The 21,488-nt window shown below is 32.1% G+C and overlaps 2 protein-coding genes across 2 annotated transcripts in view; one reads left to right on the forward strand and one right to left on the reverse strand.

The window, feature by feature from the left end:
• LOC139489441 (protocadherin Fat 4-like) overlaps positions 1-9,447 on the reverse strand; it is an 89,067-nt gene extending 79,620 nt beyond the window's left edge. The window contains exon 1 of the mRNA XM_071275765.1: positions 9,334-9,447. The gene's annotated coding sequence lies outside the window, so the exon portion shown is untranslated. The remainder of the gene's footprint in view (positions 1-9,333) is intronic.
• Positions 9,448-12,879: 3,432 nt separating this feature from the next.
• Positions 12,880-21,488, forward strand: part of LOC139489523 (uncharacterized) — a 38,284-nt gene continuing 29,675 nt past the window's right edge. The window contains exons 1-5 of the mRNA XM_071276017.1: positions 12,880-12,984; positions 13,067-13,119; positions 16,863-16,956; positions 17,529-17,603; positions 20,820-20,885. Of these exons, the coding sequence (XP_071132118.1) occupies positions 12,931-12,984; positions 13,067-13,119; positions 16,863-16,956; positions 17,529-17,603; positions 20,820-20,885 (342 nt within the window). The 5' untranslated portion in view covers positions 12,880-12,930. The remainder of the gene's footprint in view (positions 12,985-13,066; positions 13,120-16,862; positions 16,957-17,528; positions 17,604-20,819; positions 20,886-21,488) is intronic.

The following is a 21,488-nucleotide window of genomic DNA, read 5'->3' on the forward strand; positions in this document are numbered from 1 at the left end:
TATTTTAATAAAAGAAGGCAGAACAAATCCAGAGTGAATGGACTCTATTGGCTAACAAACGCAGGGTGAACGGACCCAGGTCAAATATGTAACCAGTGCGAACAGACCTGATACCTCATATACTTATATATACGTTTGTAAAAGGTAATTAAAAACTTTGTAAGGGGTTTTATGGGAACCTGTGCCTTGCTTAAGATTGCTACTGTCAGTGGGCCCAAGACCACAATTAATGACCATACTGTCTACATAAATAGTTGAAAGTGACAGTCCTGTAACATCCAGGCTCCATGTTTTATCATATCTAAGCAAAGATTTGAGCAATAAGAAGCATATTTCCATCTCCCATATCATTTATATGCCCTTCAATATGCAAATGTGGGGAACGGCTTAAATTGACAACCTGTATTTTTAAGCTTGACATTGCTGAAGACCATTTTATCCACATGTGTTTTATTATTTGAAACTTATATTTCCATTAAAAGTACATTTATAACATGTTAAAGTTTTTTTGATAACTTAACAATTTCAGAAAATTGTGGTAAGAGAAAAATATTACATTTCATATAAGGCCTCACTTCATTTGAAAACCTCTATTTTTTGGCACAGGCTCATATAAAATTAACCTCTTGACATTTTTTATAAGTCTGATACATGAAGTATGCTATCTGTTGCTTTTAACAGATTATAACTTATACATAGAGACATTAAAAGTGTAAGTTTTGGTATCTTTTGGTTTTTAGAAGCTCAAATTTGATAGTTGAAATTGTTCTAATTCAACGCCACAATTCAGCACCCAAAGTTCAGATATAAAAAATACCACATTTTTTTTATTTGGTATCACATGGCTTTGAAACTTTGTAAACTGTTTTATAATACACTAAGCTTAAAACATGCCAAGTTTTATTAGAATTGGTCAAGTTTTAGGCTCCTTATATGCCCAAGACCACAATTAATGACCCCGCTTTCCGTTGTCCACAAATATAGTTCCTTTTGAATTAGAGTGTATTTTTCCTTAATTTTTTTCTTTCCCTTCCTCACTCATTTCTTAGATTTTTTTTATGGAAATGAAAGAAGAAGTGAAATAAATTTTTGGATGTTGTATTTAAACTGATTTTGATATGGAATGAGTGATTAGGCCAAGTGCAAAAAGGTAATATGGGGACGAAGTCCCCAATTATGGTAGAAATTTATTTTTTTTAAATTTAAAAATCGGGAAAATTTCCCGAATTTTTCATTCTACTAATGAACTCAAAATGGTCAAATTTTTTTTTCAGATCTACTTCCTGTTCCGGTTTTTCCCAAATTCGCGCAGAAATCTACCTCCTTTTCCGGTCTTGTTTGCATGAGACTTTGAATAAAATATAATATATTTATCAGTCTAGTAAAATATAAGATTGGAACTCAATACAAATTCATTTTTAATAATTGTTTGGTATGAAAAAAACGTTACCTGATGAAAGCGTTTCTTTTGTCTACATTGAATATGACGTCATAACTTAAGGGCATACGATACAGTAGAGATCCCTCGTTGATTTTTTCTTAAAATTTTGATAGAAGGTCAATTTCAATATGTACTTTTCAAATATGCAAAGAAAAAAGTACCTTCATGACTTACTTTTTGAGATAATTTGGTTCGAAATTTGCATATTTGGGAGAAAATCCCTGAAATTTCATTAATAATGACTCTTAAAGAAAGTAACAATACTTTTGAACGAAAAGTCATAACTTAACCGGGTTTTTTGTAAAATATTCCCTTGATTTATGGCATCAACATACTGAAACAAGTATAAGGTTAAATCAAATCATCATGTTCCGGATTTTGATTGCTATATCCGAAATAAAGAAATTGACCATATTTTTGTGTCTTTTCGGAAGTGCAGAAAAAATTTGATCGTTGATTTTTTCCTGAAATTTTGGCGGAATGTTCTTGAAACAGTACTTGATTGATTGCAAAAGAAAAAAATTGGGGTCCATGTGCTTGTTTTTTCAATAAAAGCCATATACCTTAATTTTTTACGACGTCTGTCAGTATGGCACTAAATTACGTTAAATTAAGTTTTAATCGCAACAACGTCGTGTAATCATTCCCGCCGTACACGAGTTCGATGTCAAGTATATGCAGGTGTTTTTCAAAGCGTTCATACAAAAATTTATAAGATGGTTAATCATAAAATGGAAAAATATTTTTGCTAAACATTTACGAAACGAAATTTGGACAGGAACCTTTTCATAATATAAAAAAAAAAGACTATAAAAATGATTCTAGCAGATTGCTTTATCAGATATACGGCAAAAAAGAAAATCTGATAGAAGTATAAAGGTGCATCTCCGTCCGACATTAGTTCTAAATTGCTTCATGTACTGTAAGGGGATAGATAACATTATTGACATGACAAAATGTGAACCAACTATACATTAAGTGAGGCGATACCATAAATTGACAACAGTACAACCTTCAACAATGACAAAACCGATACCGTATCGTCAACTTTAAAAGGTTCCGACGTACTTTGATTTTCTTTTTTTTACAATCGAAAGATAGTCATCTTTCAAATTTGAATTATAATCAGTACTTCTTGTTTTATAATAAGAGCTGTTTTGTGCAATTTAAATCATGCCATTATTGCCTAAATCGACCGAAAATGAAGTTGTAATATACTATTTCATAGGAAGTACAGTAGCCGGTATAAGAGAATAATATTGAACGATGTCTTTATCAATAGATAAGTTACATAACCTTTTTTACGGCGTATACGTATGAATATTGGCGTATTTGTTTGTCTAGAAGTAGAGCTATATTGAAAACACTTTGTTCGTCTGTTCGATCGTCTAACTATACGACGAGTTTTAACGTGTGTACACTTTCTTATCTGTCTGTCTGCAATTAGTATACATTTGCCGATACTTCAATTTTTATCTCTCAATACATTGAAGTACAATAGGGACATGCTTATACAAATAAGTAGACGTGGTATGATTACCAATGAGGCAAATCTCAATCAGAAACCAAATGGCTAAACAACTATAGTACATCGGACGGCCTTCAACAATCAGTAAAACCCATACTGCATAGTAAGCTATGAAAGGCCCCTACATGACAAATGCAAAACAACTCAAACGGGAAACTTACGACCTGATTTAAGTACAAAACAATGAACAAAATACAAATATGATGAACATGATACCAAAAGACACCATTTAATTACAAGCCCTTTTAACAGCATTTGAACGGGCGTTTTCTTGTTTTGGTCTATTACATCCAGTGTCATATACAAAAAGAATACAACTAATTACAAACAAACTAACGTGTGACAATTCTGCATCTATTGGTAATATTTTGCTTAAATTCAAACCAAAAACGACACAAATATATTTTTTTTTTAAATTTTTTTAATGGACTTTTATTGACAGTTTTTCTACATACACATACAATATTATATGTTTTTAAAATATCCGAATTAAAATCGGCTATTTTTTTTTATGTACCAATTTCAAGTCTAGAACAGGATGAGACACTCTCTTTATTTATTATTTTATTTACGAATAGGGGTGTTATGCGACCTTGTCCACCAATGAGGGTCTCGCACATGCAGTCGGTTTTGTTATTTCATTGATAGTCTGTTAAATATGAAATGTTCTTATTAGGAAACGGATTAATATAAGCTAAGAGCTTGTTTCTGGATCCTATTAATTATTTCACATGTATTATTATGTAAATGCCTATGTATGTACCTGAATATAATTAATAAAATATGTTTACACTAAATTTGGCCTTACAATGACAATTCTCCGTAAAATTTGGAGGCTGCCAAATGCTAAACAAGAAAAGAAAAAAAGACACAAACTTAACTATTTTGATTCTGATGTTTTTCAATTCAAGATAGTATTGTTTACTTCGAATTCATTATCAATAATTGAAAATAACTGTTCTAGTCATGAAAAATATTGCACAGCTGTACAACACGCCGTAGTTATGCCTTTTGTGTATGGATTTCAACACCAAACCCGATTCGGTCACCCTACGCGCCATACATTTTGTTAAATTTTTCTCATTAATCACGGGTTCATACGTTTAGTTTTCTCATTCTTTAAGTTTCATTAAAATAACATTTGAATGTCATAAATATGCAATTATATATTTGCCGCTGGATGTTAAGCAGCTACCAATACTCATTATTAAATATTGCAGGTCGTTTTGTTCCGAATTGTGTTATTGGTTAAATGTTTTTCAGCATGTTACAGTTTAAGCAACGAATAGTAAGATAGACCCCAATTCCTTGAAATTTTTCTTTCTCTACGTTAAGCAGATTCCGCTGGGCCGTGCTGTTTTGGCAGTTATTCAGTGCCAGACTAAAAAGCTCCACAATTCTTCTTCCGTCTTTCCATGTTATACTGTCAGTACTCTCTTCTGTGTCTATCACCATTTCTTCAATTTCGTCATGCAAAATTGTATTTGATTTATTGTATTTCCTTTAATCTCACTGCTTTTCGGCGGATTTCTCCGCCTTTTAGAAACGGCATAACCACTTTTTTAGCAGGTACTTTTTTGAAATTCGCGCAATCGAAATTTATGACGTCAGTGAATATTCTGCGAAATATGACTTCTTTTCAAGCAAAGTCGCGAAATGTTAACGTTCTGATTAGAAACATCGTGAAATTACAACGTTCTGGTTACCAACATCGCGAAAACAACATGAACAGTTTTGAAAACGTTATTATCTGCCCCTGCTACTGTATCGTATTCCCTTAAAGAACGTCACAGCTAAATCCCTAACAACAGAACCAAAATCGGGAACGTTACGGTATTTCCGTTTCATTTATCAATATGTTTGAATTAAAAAAAATAATGCATAGACTTCGTTCCCATTCACAGGTTATGCCTGCCTCATATTATTTACAGTTTTAGGAACATCTCTTGACTTGTCAATAGGGGTATGGATGTGTATTGGCTAAATTTGTCAAAGTGATTGCTTCAATCTTTCTGAATTTTGGATATATATTTGGACTAGAATTAAACATTACACACACAAAAAATTTGACAAAAGTGCATGGTGATACTTTTTTAATGATACAAAATGTTATATGGGGATGATGTCCCCTATTAAAGTAAAAAAATAAAAATAAATAAAAAAAAAAAATTTCCATGTAGTAATGAACTCAAAATAGTTAAAAAAAAAAATGTTTGTCTCTTTTTTTAATTCCCGCATTTGCGCAAAACTCAGAAATCTACTTCCTTTTAATTTTTACAGACTTTGTCCCCATTCACAGGTAATGCCTGACTCATATTAAAGAACTAATAGAGGAATTAATTGTGGTCTGTGGCCAGCGTTAAAGTTTACACGAGAACACTTATATTAATCATTAAGGAGGCTTATATTACCCTCCTCCCGGGCAAGGATTTGTATATACAACATAAATTGTTGTTTTTATTATAGATCCTCAAGTATCCTTATGCATGTCCTAGGGAAATGGTGTAACGACGAATTACGCTAAATTTGATCTTTAGAAATAACATTTATTCATTTTGTCGTACATTGTGAGACATAATGATAAAATGTCTGTCTGTTGTAGATCTTATGTCTGTTGTAAGTTCTGATAGTGTCTTTAGAGATGGATCAAGGCTTTTAACTTTTTCTGCTTTCTTCGCTTTGCGACTGAATGCACCTTCTTTTTGAAGAACTCAAATGCGATTTTAATAAATTCCATATGAAACTTGTAATATTTCATAACCAACAACGGCCAATATATATGTTAGCGGCAATAGGTGAAATTAGGCATTAAGCCTAAATCCTGGGCAATAAGCTAACGCCTAGGCATGCAGTTATTGCCTGAAATTTTGAGGCATTAAGCTTATTTCCTGAAATCTGATGATGATTAATCATCCTACTGCCGACGCGACATAATTTTAGGCAGAAAGTGAACTCTGGAATTTACCGAATTATGCATATTTGGTGTTTTCTTAATTATGTTTCTAATATTTCGTGTATAAATATACATTCATTTGACAGATCTTCTGGCAGTTTATCTAATAATTTTAGCAGTAAAAAATAGAATCAACTCATACTTTTTTCATGTTTTTGTGGTATTACAAACTATTAAACAGATTTTTAAAAAGTGATTGTATCCAAGTAAAAAAGGGGGAGATTCTATATAATAATTATAATATTTATTTGAAAATGTGTACATTTTACTAGTCGAGTTAGTTTGAACTTTTCAAAAGTAGACTAAATTAAGATTTTTTTTTTTTTTGCCGTCACACCATTCAGTTTCCAATTTTTTTTTTATTGTAAAAGTATATTGTCTCTGTTAACAGTTACACAACTTGTGAACACAAAATGATTTTAACACAAATTTCTATAAAGTTTTCACATTTTTAAATTATTTTACCGATTATATATATTTAATTTTAAATATTTACAATTAGTTTCGATATAATACTTCCATGGTTTGTTCAATTCTAATATAAAAAGTAATTATAATTTTTTACTTATGTTTTGTTTCAAAGAGTTGAAATGTACAATTATCATGTGATATCAAAACTATTTATCACCTTTAATTCAAAATTAAAGTTGTCGGTTAAATTTGATTCAATGTTTCATTTTTTCATTTGCTATTTTCTTTTACGCCAAAACGTAGAACAGCGGTTAGAACATCCTAGCTAAGATAATCCTAAGATAGCTTTGATGTGCATTCTGAAACATGTTGTAAGTCGGTCCTAACCTTATCATAATATCTGTCCTAAGAATATCTTATAGGACCGATCTAAGGACATTTTTGATAAACAGTCCCCAGTTCTCATTATGTTTTCATGTAACAAATATATTTTTATTTAAAAGAAGAAATGACTTTTATTTACTCACATTTATATTTTAGGCATTAGCTGCACGCATTTTTCAGGATATAAGCTTAAATCCTAGGATTTAAGACTAATGCCTAACATCATTTAGGCAATAAACTTAAATTACTGCCTAGGCGTTAGCTTATTGCCTAGGATTTAAGCTTAATGCCTAATTTCACTTATTGCCACAAACATATACACAGATTGTGTAATAGTAATTTATTAAAAGAGGGTTAGGGCCAAATCAGTTATAACTTGTCTAGTTTTCAATTAGGTCAAAAAAAACAAACCTCAAACATTCGTACGATAAACATCAAAAAGCATGATACAACACACATACATCAGTACACACATACATCAGTCATACATCGAAATAACAATATACTGAATTAATTTCACCTCAAATAAAATTGTCTCATACTTTGCCAAAATGTAGTTCTTATCCAAATTATAATAAAAAAAGTGTGTTCCTTCAAGCTATAATCAGGGACATATAGAATAATACAGATTATTAAGTCACATATTGCTATATATGGACCAATTTTACAACCTACAACACTTTTTTAGTACTGTGAAATTCAGTCAAAGACGTATACCAAACATTTTTGTAAATAATTTATAAAAAGAAGAAAAAATATGTCAACGAACTTTTTCTGGCTACATGCATGTAAAAAATAAAATTTCATTAATAATCGGCCGTTATACTTAATATTAACTATTTACTGATATAATCAGCTCCCCTGAAATGTGTAAAAAGCATCGATAAAATAAACCAAGTTATAAAATGTTGCATCTGACTTGCCGACTGTTGTTTGGATTTGAACATCAATTATACCTAGAGCCTTTTACGGGTGTTTCAATAGCCAAGTGTGTCAATTAGTATGTAATGTCCATCAAGTTTCAGCTAGTGGAGATAGAAACCGTGTTTCTTGGTTGATAATACATTCTTGGTTATATATCAAATTAAATCTAGTGAAGACTTGGATCGTGCATACTATATTTCATTATAGTTTTCTTATAAACTCCAGTATTTGGTCTGGGTAAACTTCAGATTCCCCCCTGTTTGTAATCATTTGCATCTTATTGACACTGACTCTCAGTCTGAAATGCTAGTTTGTACTAACACGAGCAACAAGACGGGTGCCATATGCTGGAACAGGGTCTGCTTACCCTTCCGGAGTACATTATATATCACCCTTAGTTTTGGGTGGGGTTCGTGTTGCTCAGTCTTTCATTTTCTATATTGTGTTTTGTGTGCCGTTATTTTTCTTAGCCATGGCGTAGTCAGTATATTTATGACATATGAGTTTCCCTGTGGTATCTTTCATTTCTTTTTGGTAAGACTTTGGTTGACTTACGTATTTGTAACGATAGTTTGATTTTTTTTATGACTAAGGCACCGCTCATTAGTAACATTAGGGGTTAAGGAGGGGGCTTGCGGGTTGTTGTTTTTTTATTATTAAAAGGAGGTTTATAATTTTTTTAAACTTCAGATGGGGGCATCGAAATTGTTTTACAAGACTTGAGCATTTCTGTATTTCAATCATGCAAAACAAATGTAGCTAATTTGATGAATACACTAGATCAGTACCTGAGTCTTCCGCAGAAGTGTCTAGTGCTTGATTCAAATGTCATACCTATATCTCTTGTGACATCGTTTTTCGTTTCAAACTTAATTTCATTGTTTGTTTTTGTGAGTCATGACTAACTCTTATTTGTTTGTTGGATATGAAAAAGGGTGAAATTGTCATGTTTTTGGAAGAAGGGTCTTGAATAAATTTTCATTTCTTGTTCAGGTCCAAGCTCATCAATGTTTGGTTGCTTGAATCTGGAAGACATTGGCAAAGTTGACGTACTTGTTGGTGTCATAATCGTTCTTAGGAGATTGCTATCTTTCTTGCTTAGCTTTAGATTTATTTTTTTTCAATTTCCTTGATGTCTAGCATAGTTTTTGTTGTGTACTTGGTTTAACATTGTACATTGTTAATTTTAAATTTTGAAGTTACATAATTTAAACAAAAAGTCACTGTCATTAGAACTCAGCATAAAACTTGATCTTTACAAAATCATTAACAGCCAATATAATGAGGAAGTGTACTGATTTCCCTTAAATATGTAAAGGTTTGAAAGTGGAATCTTAAGAGAGAGCTTCGTCATTTTTCCTTTGGTATTGCGAATGGTTGCTTATGATGATGAACTGGGAACTAATAAGTCTGTGATAAACGATTTTCGATATTACATCTTTTAAGACATTCCTTTCTTCGCACTTCTGTCAATTCTACCTCAATTCTATGACGAAATGGTAGTTAAAACACATACAGAAGATACACGATATATATGGTGTTTGGTTTTCGGTGTGGTACTTGTTATTTATATTGAAGAAGATATACTAGCTATTGACAATTTGTCAAACCTTCTAGTGTTAAAGTGGTGGTTGTTTTCTTACCTCTTAGCATCCCATAAATAATAGCCTAGGAATTAACTCAATAACATACCTCCCAATACTAATTTGAATGAAACATTCCTCTGACTTTCTGAAAATCCCACAATCTAATAAAGACAACAACAATACTCTATATAAACTGATAACAGTAGCGAGCACATTCTTTTCTGGCTTTATCTGTTTCTGATAACAAATCAATCCCTTATTTGTGCATTATCATTGAATATGTGATTAAAACTGCAAATAACCTGTTAGACACCGTTATTTAAATACATTATTGCCACTTCAGCGGTTGATATTTGTGAATACAAAAAAATGTATGAAAGAATGTTCACATGATTGCTTAATATGTGATACAAAGAAACATAGAAATCATTTTACTCTAATCAATAAATAATTTATAAATTTGTTTGCATTTGATTGCCATTTAGCTGGAGAAGAAACTAATGACATATATGTCTCAGCAAAATTGCAAAATCAAATATCTAAGAACATTTAGCAGTTCAAGCAACGTTTATTACTATAAGTAACACAAAACAATTGCATGGGTGTGTATTCAATCTCCATAACAAACAACATGTAGTTTAAGTTACATAATACAAGAAGTCATAGTAATAGACTCCGGTCACTGTCATGTGCATGACAAATTGTTATACAACTTCCCCCCATTCATTCATTCATTTTAGATAGGTACGCTCTCAGTAAAGAACGCTTGATTTTTGTGTGATTATTAATCATTTGATACACATCATACAGGGTCCACTAATGTTTATCTTATAACGCCCTGATAATTTTTTTATTATCTCAATAAAAGGAAGTTTTAGTATTTACACACAATATCGGACAAAATCTAATCTCTTCACAAATTACCCTTGTACTTTCCTTGTTTTACAGCTGATAAACTTTATATTTAAAATGGACGTTCATATCAATTGGACGGATTGTTTTATTACTATTTTTCAAGACTTTCGTTTTCATAACTATTTCCTCAATGGTGAAGCGCAAACTGCATCTTATTAAAATGAACTTTTGTGGTTTTTGCTTCGGTAGTTATTTTACTTTAGGATGCACATAAATGTATTGTTCACATTGTTTCACTTGGGAAGTTATAAAAGTTGACTGACTAGTTTTGATAATTTAAGAATATACATTGGTGTATTTCATGTTTTTTTTTCGTTATTTTTTTTTTGTACATTGATAAGGCCGTTAGTTTTCTCATTTGAATTGTTTTACATTTGTCATTTCGGGGCCTTTGGTAGCTGACTATGAGGTATGGACTTTGGTCATTGTTGGAGGAAGTACCGGTGACCTAAAGTGTTTAATTTCTGTCAGTTGGTCTCTTATGAAGAGATGTCTCATTGGTAATCATACCACATCTTCTATTTATATATAGCTGGCGTGTCAGTAAAAGATAGTATTCATATGTTGATTTATGTATCATTGTCATTTCGCTTAGTTTTTTCCGTTTCCTATTCTGACATCGGTCTCAGCCTTCTTTTAAAATAAGTTTTCCTTTGCCTTTTGCCGTGTGTATGTTTTATTTTACATTAGCCAGAGGGTTGAGAGTTCACAAAACATGTTCAACCCCGTCGCATTTTGGTTCCCCCGCATTTTCGCGCCTGTCCCAAGTCAGGAGCCTGTGGCCTTTGTTTGTCTTGTATCTCTTTGTTTTTGGTTAATTTTAGTTTGTGACACTGAAGTTAAAGGGGAGGGTTGAGAACTCACAAAACATGTTTAACCGGCGTTTTGCATCGGCCGATCTGCATTTCATTTGCGCCGATTTTTCTTTTCATTTGCGCCGATTTTTTACTGGTAAATTACAGGTGAATGTTAATTTTCATTTATCCTTATTGACCTCTACCGTTAACCAGTTGTACAAAATGATATAAATTGTCAACCATAACATGTATATGTCTGTTGTCCTCTGCTCACCACGGGAGGTGGAAGTAGGATGTCAAGCAGGATAAGTCAATGTAAACGCACTATGTTTACATACTTTAAAATAAAGAAGTAAAAACCTAATGATAAATTAACAATCTATTTACAACATTAAAATCCATAAAAACGGTAACATTAAAATCATAAATCTGTTAACGTTCTTGCAGAGTATTTATAGGCAACACATCTAATATTTTCCTTTCTTGTGATTTCGTCTTTTCTATATTTGTCATAATTGTCAATAACGGAGTCAATTAGTTTTTTCTCTGGCTTTTCTTAACTTAAACATAATTAAACAACGTTTATAACCAAATATTACCAATATACCTTCAAAGAATAGTACTACATGTACAAGTATTTAATCACCTGTGTTAAGCTGCCAATGCAATTAGGAGCAAATATAAAATTGGCGCAAATGAAAGAATGACAATTTAAAAAATCGGCGCAAATGTCAAACGCCCTGTTTAACCCCGTCGCAAGTCGGTTAGTCTTGATTTAAACATTTTTTTTTAGTTCTCTTATATCTTTTAAAGTTAAGTGTTATTTTAATTTTTACTGAACTAGTAAACAATTTTGTTAATTGGGCAGATGAAAGCCGCCTTCTGTTGCGGTATTTTCTCGCTGTGTTGAGTTCCCATTGTTGACCTTGGGTTGTTTTATGCTCTTTGGTCGGGTTGTTGTCTCTTTGAAATATTCCCCATTTCCATTATAAATTTTATTACATGTATCACAAAATGATCACCAAACAAACACCATGCACAGCCTATACAAATTATTTCTAATACAAGATAAGTTGATTAGATTGATACTTTTCAATATATGTTTGATGATTCACAGATCAGTCACTGTTGAATTGAGTCAATCCCACTTTTTTCAATATGTATGGATAAACAAGGTGTGCATCAACATGGAACATGTTCAACGAACAAACCTTCCAATAATCATACATAAACAGCTTCTTATCAGAACCAATTTCACACATAAAAGCAAAACTGCAGGCACAAATGCAGAAATTATTACCAACACTCATCTGTGTCCACACTTGTTATGTATGAATATATGATTAGTATTTGCCGGTTCACTACTTTTCAAAATGATTTAAATTGTATATGATTAAAACCTCTAGATTAAAACAATTTAAATGATAATTATATAAAATTTGCTAACTTGCTTCAAAGTATGAAAGTGAGAATAACTGGAAAAGAAAAAAAAACAGAGAAAGAATATAAAGAAATGGAAAATCATGAGGCATTCAGTGATATATACTGTAAAGAATACTATAACGGACAAAATAATGTTCGAAAAAGTTATAGAATAAAGAAATAAAGGACCCATTCCATACCCTCGTTTCACTTATAGTTGCCCCTTATTTTGCACAAATTGAAAAAAAATAGCTACAAAATATAAACATTTGATAGTATGATTTTTTGTTTTAAAAACCCGGTTTTATACAACTCAAGTACTATGAATGCTAGAGTGGGTTTAAAGAATAGAGACTGATCATGGCAAAAAAATAATAAAGCTAGAAAATGAGTCAAAATAAATAAAAAATGAGGAATCATCAATACAAGACCCTCATATCTATATATCAGCTTGTGTGGAGGAAAGGTCGAGTGTACTTTTATTTCCGGAAGTACATAGCTTTCGGAAGACTATGAACTAAGAATGTAAGATATGAAAACTCTAGAGAGAGCTGTTTGTAAACATCAACATGGCGACTCTTGGTGTGTCGGATCAGTTCGACAAATATTTTGGAACTTGGAGGGTAAGAGAGGCTCTTGTAAATTTGGTTGGAAGGATAAGAATAAAACATACACAAACTTCACTCTTTTCTGTTTCTATTTCAGATCGTTGAATGTGTTTCATTGGCTGGAACAGTCGATACAACAGGCATTGAAGGGTAAGACATACTTCATGGAAATTACAGAATAACTATTTTTAACAATGATTCACTTTGTATACTTACAAACATCGTGAGTTGAAGGATATACCTTTAATTTCAATTACAAGTCAACAATCCTGTGAACCAGTTAAAGGCAATTTACAATGTTGACAAGGAAGAACAAACAACAACAAAAAACTATTACATTTCCTAAATTTTAAGTTACACAATGTATAGAACTTATGCTATTCAGGCATTACTGGTGACCTGTTATGGCACTAATGCTGACTAGTCATATGTAATATGAGGCAGGCATTACCTGTAAATGGGGACGAAGTCTGTATGAATTATTTTTTTGTAACTTAATTATTTGTCAAAAAAAAAAAAAAAGAAACGGAAATACCGTAACGTTTCCGAGTTTGGTTCTGTTGTTAGGGATTTTAGTTGTGACGTTATTTAAATTATGACGTCATATGCAATGTAAACAAAGAAACGCTATCATTAGGTAACGTTTTTTTCATATCAAGGAATTATTAAAAATGAAATTGGTATTGCGCGTTTCTTCCTATTTTATACTAGACTGATAAATATATATTTTACTCAAAGTTTCATACAAACGAGACCGGAAAAAGGAAGTATATTGTACATTTCTGCGCAGGTCCGGGATTTAAAAACATGACATAAAAAAAATTGAACGATTTTGAGTTCATTAGTACAATGAAAAATTCGGGAAATTTTCCCGAATTTTTTTTTTTATTGAATTTTCTACTGTTATTGGGGACTTCGTCCCCATATTAAACATGGGGAGTGAAATTTCCAGTAAGCAAATTGGGGTAGGTCTCAAATGTAGTACATTTTGTGGTAATAAACTGATTTTATAGTGCTTTTAACTTCATTGATAAATTGAATCAATGACAAATTGACCCACTGGCAAATCACCCCACACCTAATCGCCCCACTTTTTCACCAACTCGCCCAACTTTCTTAAAACAATTGCCCCACTCTTGTCTACCAACCTGCCCCACTTATGAAAAAGGGTAAAATTCCATTACAAAATAGGTGGGACAACGCCCCAATTATGAAAAGGATTGAAATCCGGTGAATAAAGATCTGCCCCACTCATTGCAAATAGATATAACATGATGAATTTAGTAATGCCAACTCGCACCACTTATAAATAAAATAAATACCTAATTTACATAAGAAAACCTTAAGCTTAGATAGACATGTTTTTGTATACATGTCTTTTCTATTTGTGGAAATAAATCATCATTTAATATTAATCATGTTAATGATAATTATTTAATCAACTTTTTTTTTGTTTTTGGTATACTGTGTAGATAAGTTTTTAATGAAGTGGGGCGAGTTTACAGACCTGAATTACATATTCATCTAGATCATAAATGGGGCGGGTTAGCAGGAGCAAAATTAATGTGAATTATCCCTTTTCACGAGTTGGGCAAATTGATGAAAAAGTGGGGCGATATGCCAGTGGGGCGATTTGTCCTGCTTTCTGATAAATTGGTGTGGATGTATGCACATGGACATGATGGGTTGAAACGTGACATCATTGACTTAAAAGCACTGACTATCAGTTTGTCTGCATATTGATATTGCAGCAATCAAGTTCAAAAAGGTTGATAGATTTTGTGCAACTGATATTTTACAATGTAAATATGATAAAAAATCTGATAAGATATTCATTGGAAAGTATTTGTAAATTCTACATGATAGAAACAAAGGTTTTTTTCATTGTTTCACCAACAAACTGGAAGATGAATAGATGAGTTCAGGACAACCTTGTCAATAACAGTTCATTATAACATTATTGATATATCTGGGTCATACATGTAGTTATAAATGTTGGGTTAACATATTTAGTGTGATAAAAAGTGATATGAAATTTATGAAGAATACTCGATGACCAGACCCCTTATGTTTTCAGAGTTGAATCGTGATAAGTATTTTATCTCCTTTTTTTTTTACATATTTCTAGTTTTCTATTTAAAAAGTAAAAATATAAATATGTTCTAGAAGGTGAACCATCATGACCATCCCCTTTTTTTAAAGTTTAGTCAGATAGTAAGGTTTGACACACCTGCTTGTCAGATTTACTTATGTTCTGAATAAACTACTTCTTGTCATGCTTGTATTGAAGACAGAAATACTGACTTTCCAGATACAAGGTACTGAAATACTGAACCACTTATGGCACTCCAAGAATATTTGGTATGCAGTTGTAAGAGCATTGACACATACTCATTTCCATTGAGAATAATTAGCCTGTTCCCATAGTCCTGGTCTATTCACATTTTTTGCATTGTTGCAATTGATAGCTTACATGTTAAAGTTAAGTGATTAGGTCAGTTACTAATGGTAAGGTATAAAGGTAATGGTATTTTGTAATTATATGTGTAGGACTCTAAAGTGTGAGGGGGACGCAAAATCATGATGGTCACGCTAAAGTCAATCGCCTATACTGTATATATATTAAAATGCGATGTTTTTATATGCTATTTAATGGAACACGCTAAAGTCTCATTCCATGATACGCTAAAGTCTGTTTGTTTGTGAAATTATGGATGCTTGCACCGTTAATTAGCATTATGACGCTAAAAGCTGTTTGTACAAACAAAAATGAACATGCCTGTAAACGTGCCTGTAAACATGCCTGTAAACGAAAATGTTTGTGCAGATAAAATTTTTTTACTAGATCTAGACAAGAAACAAACAATCCCAATCCTGATCATTTTTTGTTGGTTGGTAGGTTTGTTTATTTGCAGAGGAGTTACTTAATTTTATTGAGGATACTGGAAAACTACTTTTCTTAAACATAGAAACTGAAGTTAGTAAGGGGAAGGTGTATACCATAAAAGAGAACAAAAATGGCAAAATACACCAAGTGTCAAAGTATTTAATTCGTCCAAATTTGATTTAGAAACTCCCATGTCATTTATTTGCATGTAGTACAAGATACTATTAACTTTCTAATTGAATTTTTTAATATATGGTTTGTCATGTCTATAAAAGAGACGGATACTTGTCAACAAGACAGTAATCTTACGACCAGAGGTAGTATCATAATATGATCGCCCATGAGGCAGGTCTCTATCCAAGTCTAAATGTAATTAACATATTGCTAACCCTGCAGATAGTATGCTATAACAACCAAAGGGTATCAAAACTACCATGTAAAAGAATTCAAACAAGAAAAACAACGGACTGTTTTATAAATAATGCAATCAATAAACAAAATACAAATAAAAAGATGTGCTGTATTTAATTGTCAACAAAACAACTATCTACCAAAGACCATGCAATGTCATACCAGAAATTATCTTCATGCAAGAAATAGATAACAGGCCACATCCATAAGAGAAGCAGTTTTATTAGCTTTGGCATATCTCCTTTATACAGAGCTTTACACCTTTACTCATATTTCCACTTTATTTTTCAAAATTGGTATTTTACCATCAAAATCATATATAGGCACTAAACATGGTGTTTTTTTACTCATAATTCTTGTCCTTACCCTTCTATTTACAGCTTCATGTAGGGTTTGTTGCAGTACAAAACTTTCTGTGTTTATCATGGATCACATTATTTTTAAGTTTATGACATTTCTGAACATTTTCATGAAATTCTGACTCAAATAAATCAGCATTTTCATCTATAATCAAATTAATTTGTCACTAAAATGTTAACATCACTATCTGTTATCATAAATCTAACTTCTTACTAGTAATTGTTTTATTTAATAGATCAGAATTCCACTTGGATGACAGTGGAGATGTGTCATGGAAACTTGTAGATGAAACAGATTCTGCACCATTTTTTAGTTCTGATTCATACGAGGTAAAGTGTACTTCTATTTTTTTAAACTAGAAAAGCAAGTTATTATATTGCACAGTGCATTTGCATGAAGCCATTAACCTGTAATTAAGTAAATAAGCACAGTATATTTTCATAATGCATAAAACAACATAGATTAGAGAATAGACCTGGTAAAACATGTTTGAAAATTAAATTATTTTAAAAATAATACAGTATATAAGATATCACATCATTAGAGAGCAGAAAAATAGTTTGATTGAATATAGAAAGAGACTATTTTGTTGTTGACAGTGCTCCCCAGGGGCTTTTAAATTTAGCATCATGGTAATGAGATGCTATATTGCTAGAATGTGATGCTCTCTAAAATCAATTTCTTATAGATAGCATTATGAATGTGAGGGTATAGTTTCTAGGAACCAGGTGGTAGTTCATAATTTCCAGTTAACCAGGATGATATAAAAAAAATTCCAAGGAGAACACTAGTCAACTTGAAATTGCATACACAAATATCTGGTACTTTATAAGTCTTTATATGGTAAGTAGCATATAATGCATGGGTTCAATATATATTAACTTTCTGTTATTTATTTTAGTTCACAGCTGGAAGACATGGATCTGTGTTACTTAAGTTTTTTGGAACTTTTAGAGAACATGTCATTGAATTTAAAGTAAGTGTTTATTGTTTAAAGTTTAATTTTTAGCTCACCTGGCCTAAAAGGCCAAGTGAGCTTTTCTCATCACTTGGCGTCCGTCGTCGTCGTTAACTTTTACAAAAATCTTCTCCTCTGAAACTACTGGGCCAAATTAAACCAAACTTGGCCAAAATCATCATTGGGGTAACTAGTTTAAAAAATGTGTCCGGTGACCTGGCCAACCATCCAAGATGGCCGCCATGGCTAAAAATAGAACATAGGGGTAAAATGCAGTTTTGGGCTTATAACTCAAAAACCAAAGCATTTAGAGCAAATCTGACATGGGGTAGAATTGTTAAACAGGTGAAGATCTATCTGCTCTAAAATTTTCAGATGAATCGGATAACCCATTGTTGGGTTGCTGCCCCTGAATTAGTAATTTTAAGGAAATTTTGCTGTTTTTGGTTATCTTGAATATTATTATAGATAGAGATAAACAGTAAACAGCAATAATGTTCAACAAAGTAAGAATTACAAATAAGTCAACATGACTGAAATGGTCAGTTGACCCCTTTAGGAGTTATTGCCCTTTATAGTCAATTTTTAACCATTTTTCGTAAATCTTAGTAATATTTTACAAAAATCTTCTCCTCTGAAACTACTGAGCCAAATTAATCCAAACTTGGCCACAATCCTCTGTTGGGTTAGTAGTTTGAAAAATGTGTCCGGTGACCTGGTCATCCAACCAAGATGGCCACCATGGCTAAAAATAGAACATGGGGTAAAATGCAGTTTTTGGCTTATAACTCAAAACCCAAAGCATTTAGAGCAAATCTGACATGGTATAAAATTGTTTATCAGTTCAAGATCTATCTGCCCTGAAATTTTCAGATGAATCGGACAACCCGTTGTTGGGTTGCTGGCCCTGAATTAGTATTTTTAAGGAAATTTTGCTCTTTTTGGTTATTATCTTGAATATTATTATAGATAGAGATAAACTATAAACAGCAATAATGTTCAGCAAAGTAAGATTTACAAATAAGGCAACATGACTGAAATGGTCAGTTGACCCCTTTAGGAGTTATTGCCCTTTATAGTCAATTTTTTACCATTTTTCATAAATCTTAGTAATCTTTTACAAAAATCTTCTCCTCTGAAACTACTTGGCCAAATTAATCCAAACTTGGCCACAATCATCTTTTGGGTATTTAGTTTAAAAAATGTGTCTGGTGACTCGGCCATCCAACCAAGATGGCCGCCATGGCTAAAAATAGAACATGGGGTAAAATGCAGTTTTTGGCTTATAACTCAAAACCCAAAGCATTAAGAGCAAATCTGACATGGGGGTGAATTGTTTATCAGGTCAACATTTATCTGCTCTGAAATTTTTAGATGAATCGGACAACCCGTTGTTGGGTTGCTGACCCTGAATTGTTAGTTTTAAGGAAATTTTGCTGTTTTGGTCATTATCTTGAATATTATTATTGATAGAGATAAACTGTAAACAACAATAATGTTCAGCAAAGTAAGATTTACAAATAAGTCAACATGACCGAAATGGTCAATTTACCCCCTTAGGAGTTATTGTTCTTTATAGTCAATTTTTAACAATTTTCATAAAATTTGTAAATTTTTACTAACATTTTCCACTGAAACTAATGGGCCAAGTTCATTATAGATAGAGATAATTTTAAGCAGCAAGAATGTTCAGTAAAGTAAGTTGTACAAACACATCACCATCACCAAAACACAATGTTGTCATGAATCCATCTGCTTCCTTTAATATTCACCAAGGTGAGCGACACAGGCTCTTTAGAGCCTCTAGTTTTTATATGGAACACAATATCAATCTTCCATATTAAAAAGAAGATGTGGTATGATTGCCAATGAGACAAATGTATACAAGAGACCAAATGACACAGAAATTAACAACTATGGGTCACCATATGACCTTCAACAATGAGCGAAGCCCATTCCACATAGTCAGCTATAAAAGGACCTTAAATGACAAATGTACAACAATTCAAACAAGGAAACTAACAGCACATTTAATTGAGAAATAGTTGATGCAAGCTATACTTCATTGTAGTTTTAACATGGGTAGGCGTAATATTTGTGATTATTTTTTTCCGAGCAATAGTGAGGGCTAATATAACACGAATATAATGCCTACCCATGTTAAAACTACAATAAAGTATAGCTTGCATCAATTATTTCGATTCTGACTAGGACAATTAAGGTAATTTCTATGTCTGATGTGTATAAAGGTAAAGCGATTGTGTAGGCTCTTCCATGAACCTCCCTTTTTAGTTTGTAAAGAAGCAAACAGCTGGCACTGTGATTTTTCAGAGGGAGGAGTTTATGAACAGCCAGCATGTACGGTTGTCGGATCTAGGTCAAATATGTCAATTTCGATATGCAACACATTACAGTCATAATAAATGAATTAATAACAACATGTGCACCATTTAAGAGTTTGGAAGTGTTTTAAGTTAATGAAATATATTAAATGCATGCCAATTTGATCAAATTCATTATTCTGCAGTTGTCAATTTACGCATGTGCAAAAAAAATTATTGGATTTAGAGCATGGGTTTATTCATATTAGAATACCATATTAAGTCTAACTTAAACTAATTGGAAGGGGATGGATAAGAAGTCTATTGAAGTTTGATCTAAACAAAACAAATGTTTATTAATGACTTTTTGTATGACTGTATGTGAAATTTCTCAGTGACAGGTTCATTTTAATGAGACAGATTCAAATTTTTGTTCCTTAAGGAAGCAAGTCCCATAACTGAAAAACCCCTTCATGCTCATCTCTTGTTTAATCCGCATATTAACCATTTGTTAGATGATTGAATCAAATGATGAACAACCAGGTCATGGAATCCTACCTGCTACTGGCATGATAATTCAAAACATTTTTTACTATACACTGTAATCTGCCTAAATCTTTTCAGTCATTTCTATTGCTGAAGGCTTACATTGGGCATATGAGTAATCTAAATGACAACAAGTCACAACATGCATGCATATTGCTTATTATGTGACTAAATAAAAGTGAAAAAGGGGGTTCTCCATCAAACAATCAATCAAGAGATTTTCGATGTTCATAACTGATAACTGCAAATTTCCTAGGTGGTCTAGTGTCATTATATCATATATAAGGTGTCAAGCAATTTTTGTTTGTGGAAAATCAGTACAACTAACAGTTAATTTTATATTTATTGAAAACTTGTTATATTTCAGGCTGAGATATCAGATGATTTGATGTTATTGACATGTGAAAGATGTTGTATGCTACAATGTCAGAAGGTAGATATTCATGATAACTCATTTTGCCCTTTGATACAACATGACTGAAAAAGATCCCTAAATTTAAAAAGATATACAATAGATTATAAATATAAATGTCAACCTTATATAACATTGTGTATTGCAAAGGTCTCATTTTAAAATTAGTATTTATAGTTATCTTTGATCATCTCAACAAGATTGATTTTCTCGCTTGAGCCTGTACGGCAAAAGCGAGAAATGCAATCGAGTTGAGATGACCAATGGTAATCTGTTTATCGATATTTTACCCTATGACGACGTTGTCAATTTCATGACAATTTCATTAGCAACGCCACATGCCTCCTCAGTTTCTAGCGATAATCTTCCATCTCAAGCGAGTAGCATAATATGAAAAATAATCACAAAAAAAGATCAGAGGAAAAAGGCACAAAATAGCAATAAACTTTATTATTGTATAGCAATATAATATTTCCCACAGAGAGTAACCAAAAGGTAGCGTGCAATAAATTCCAATATTGCACTAGTGCAATAAATCTTCAAAATTCATGACGTCATCAACGACAAAATCTTAGTTTAAACCAATTTTTACTTTCAAATATTATATTGCTATACAATAAAAGG

The sequence above is a fragment of the Mytilus edulis genome, chromosome 9 (genome assembly GCF_963676685.1).
Source record: "Mytilus edulis chromosome 9, xbMytEdul2.2, whole genome shotgun sequence".
Classification (NCBI taxonomy): domain Eukaryota; kingdom Metazoa; phylum Mollusca; class Bivalvia; order Mytilida; family Mytilidae; genus Mytilus; species Mytilus edulis.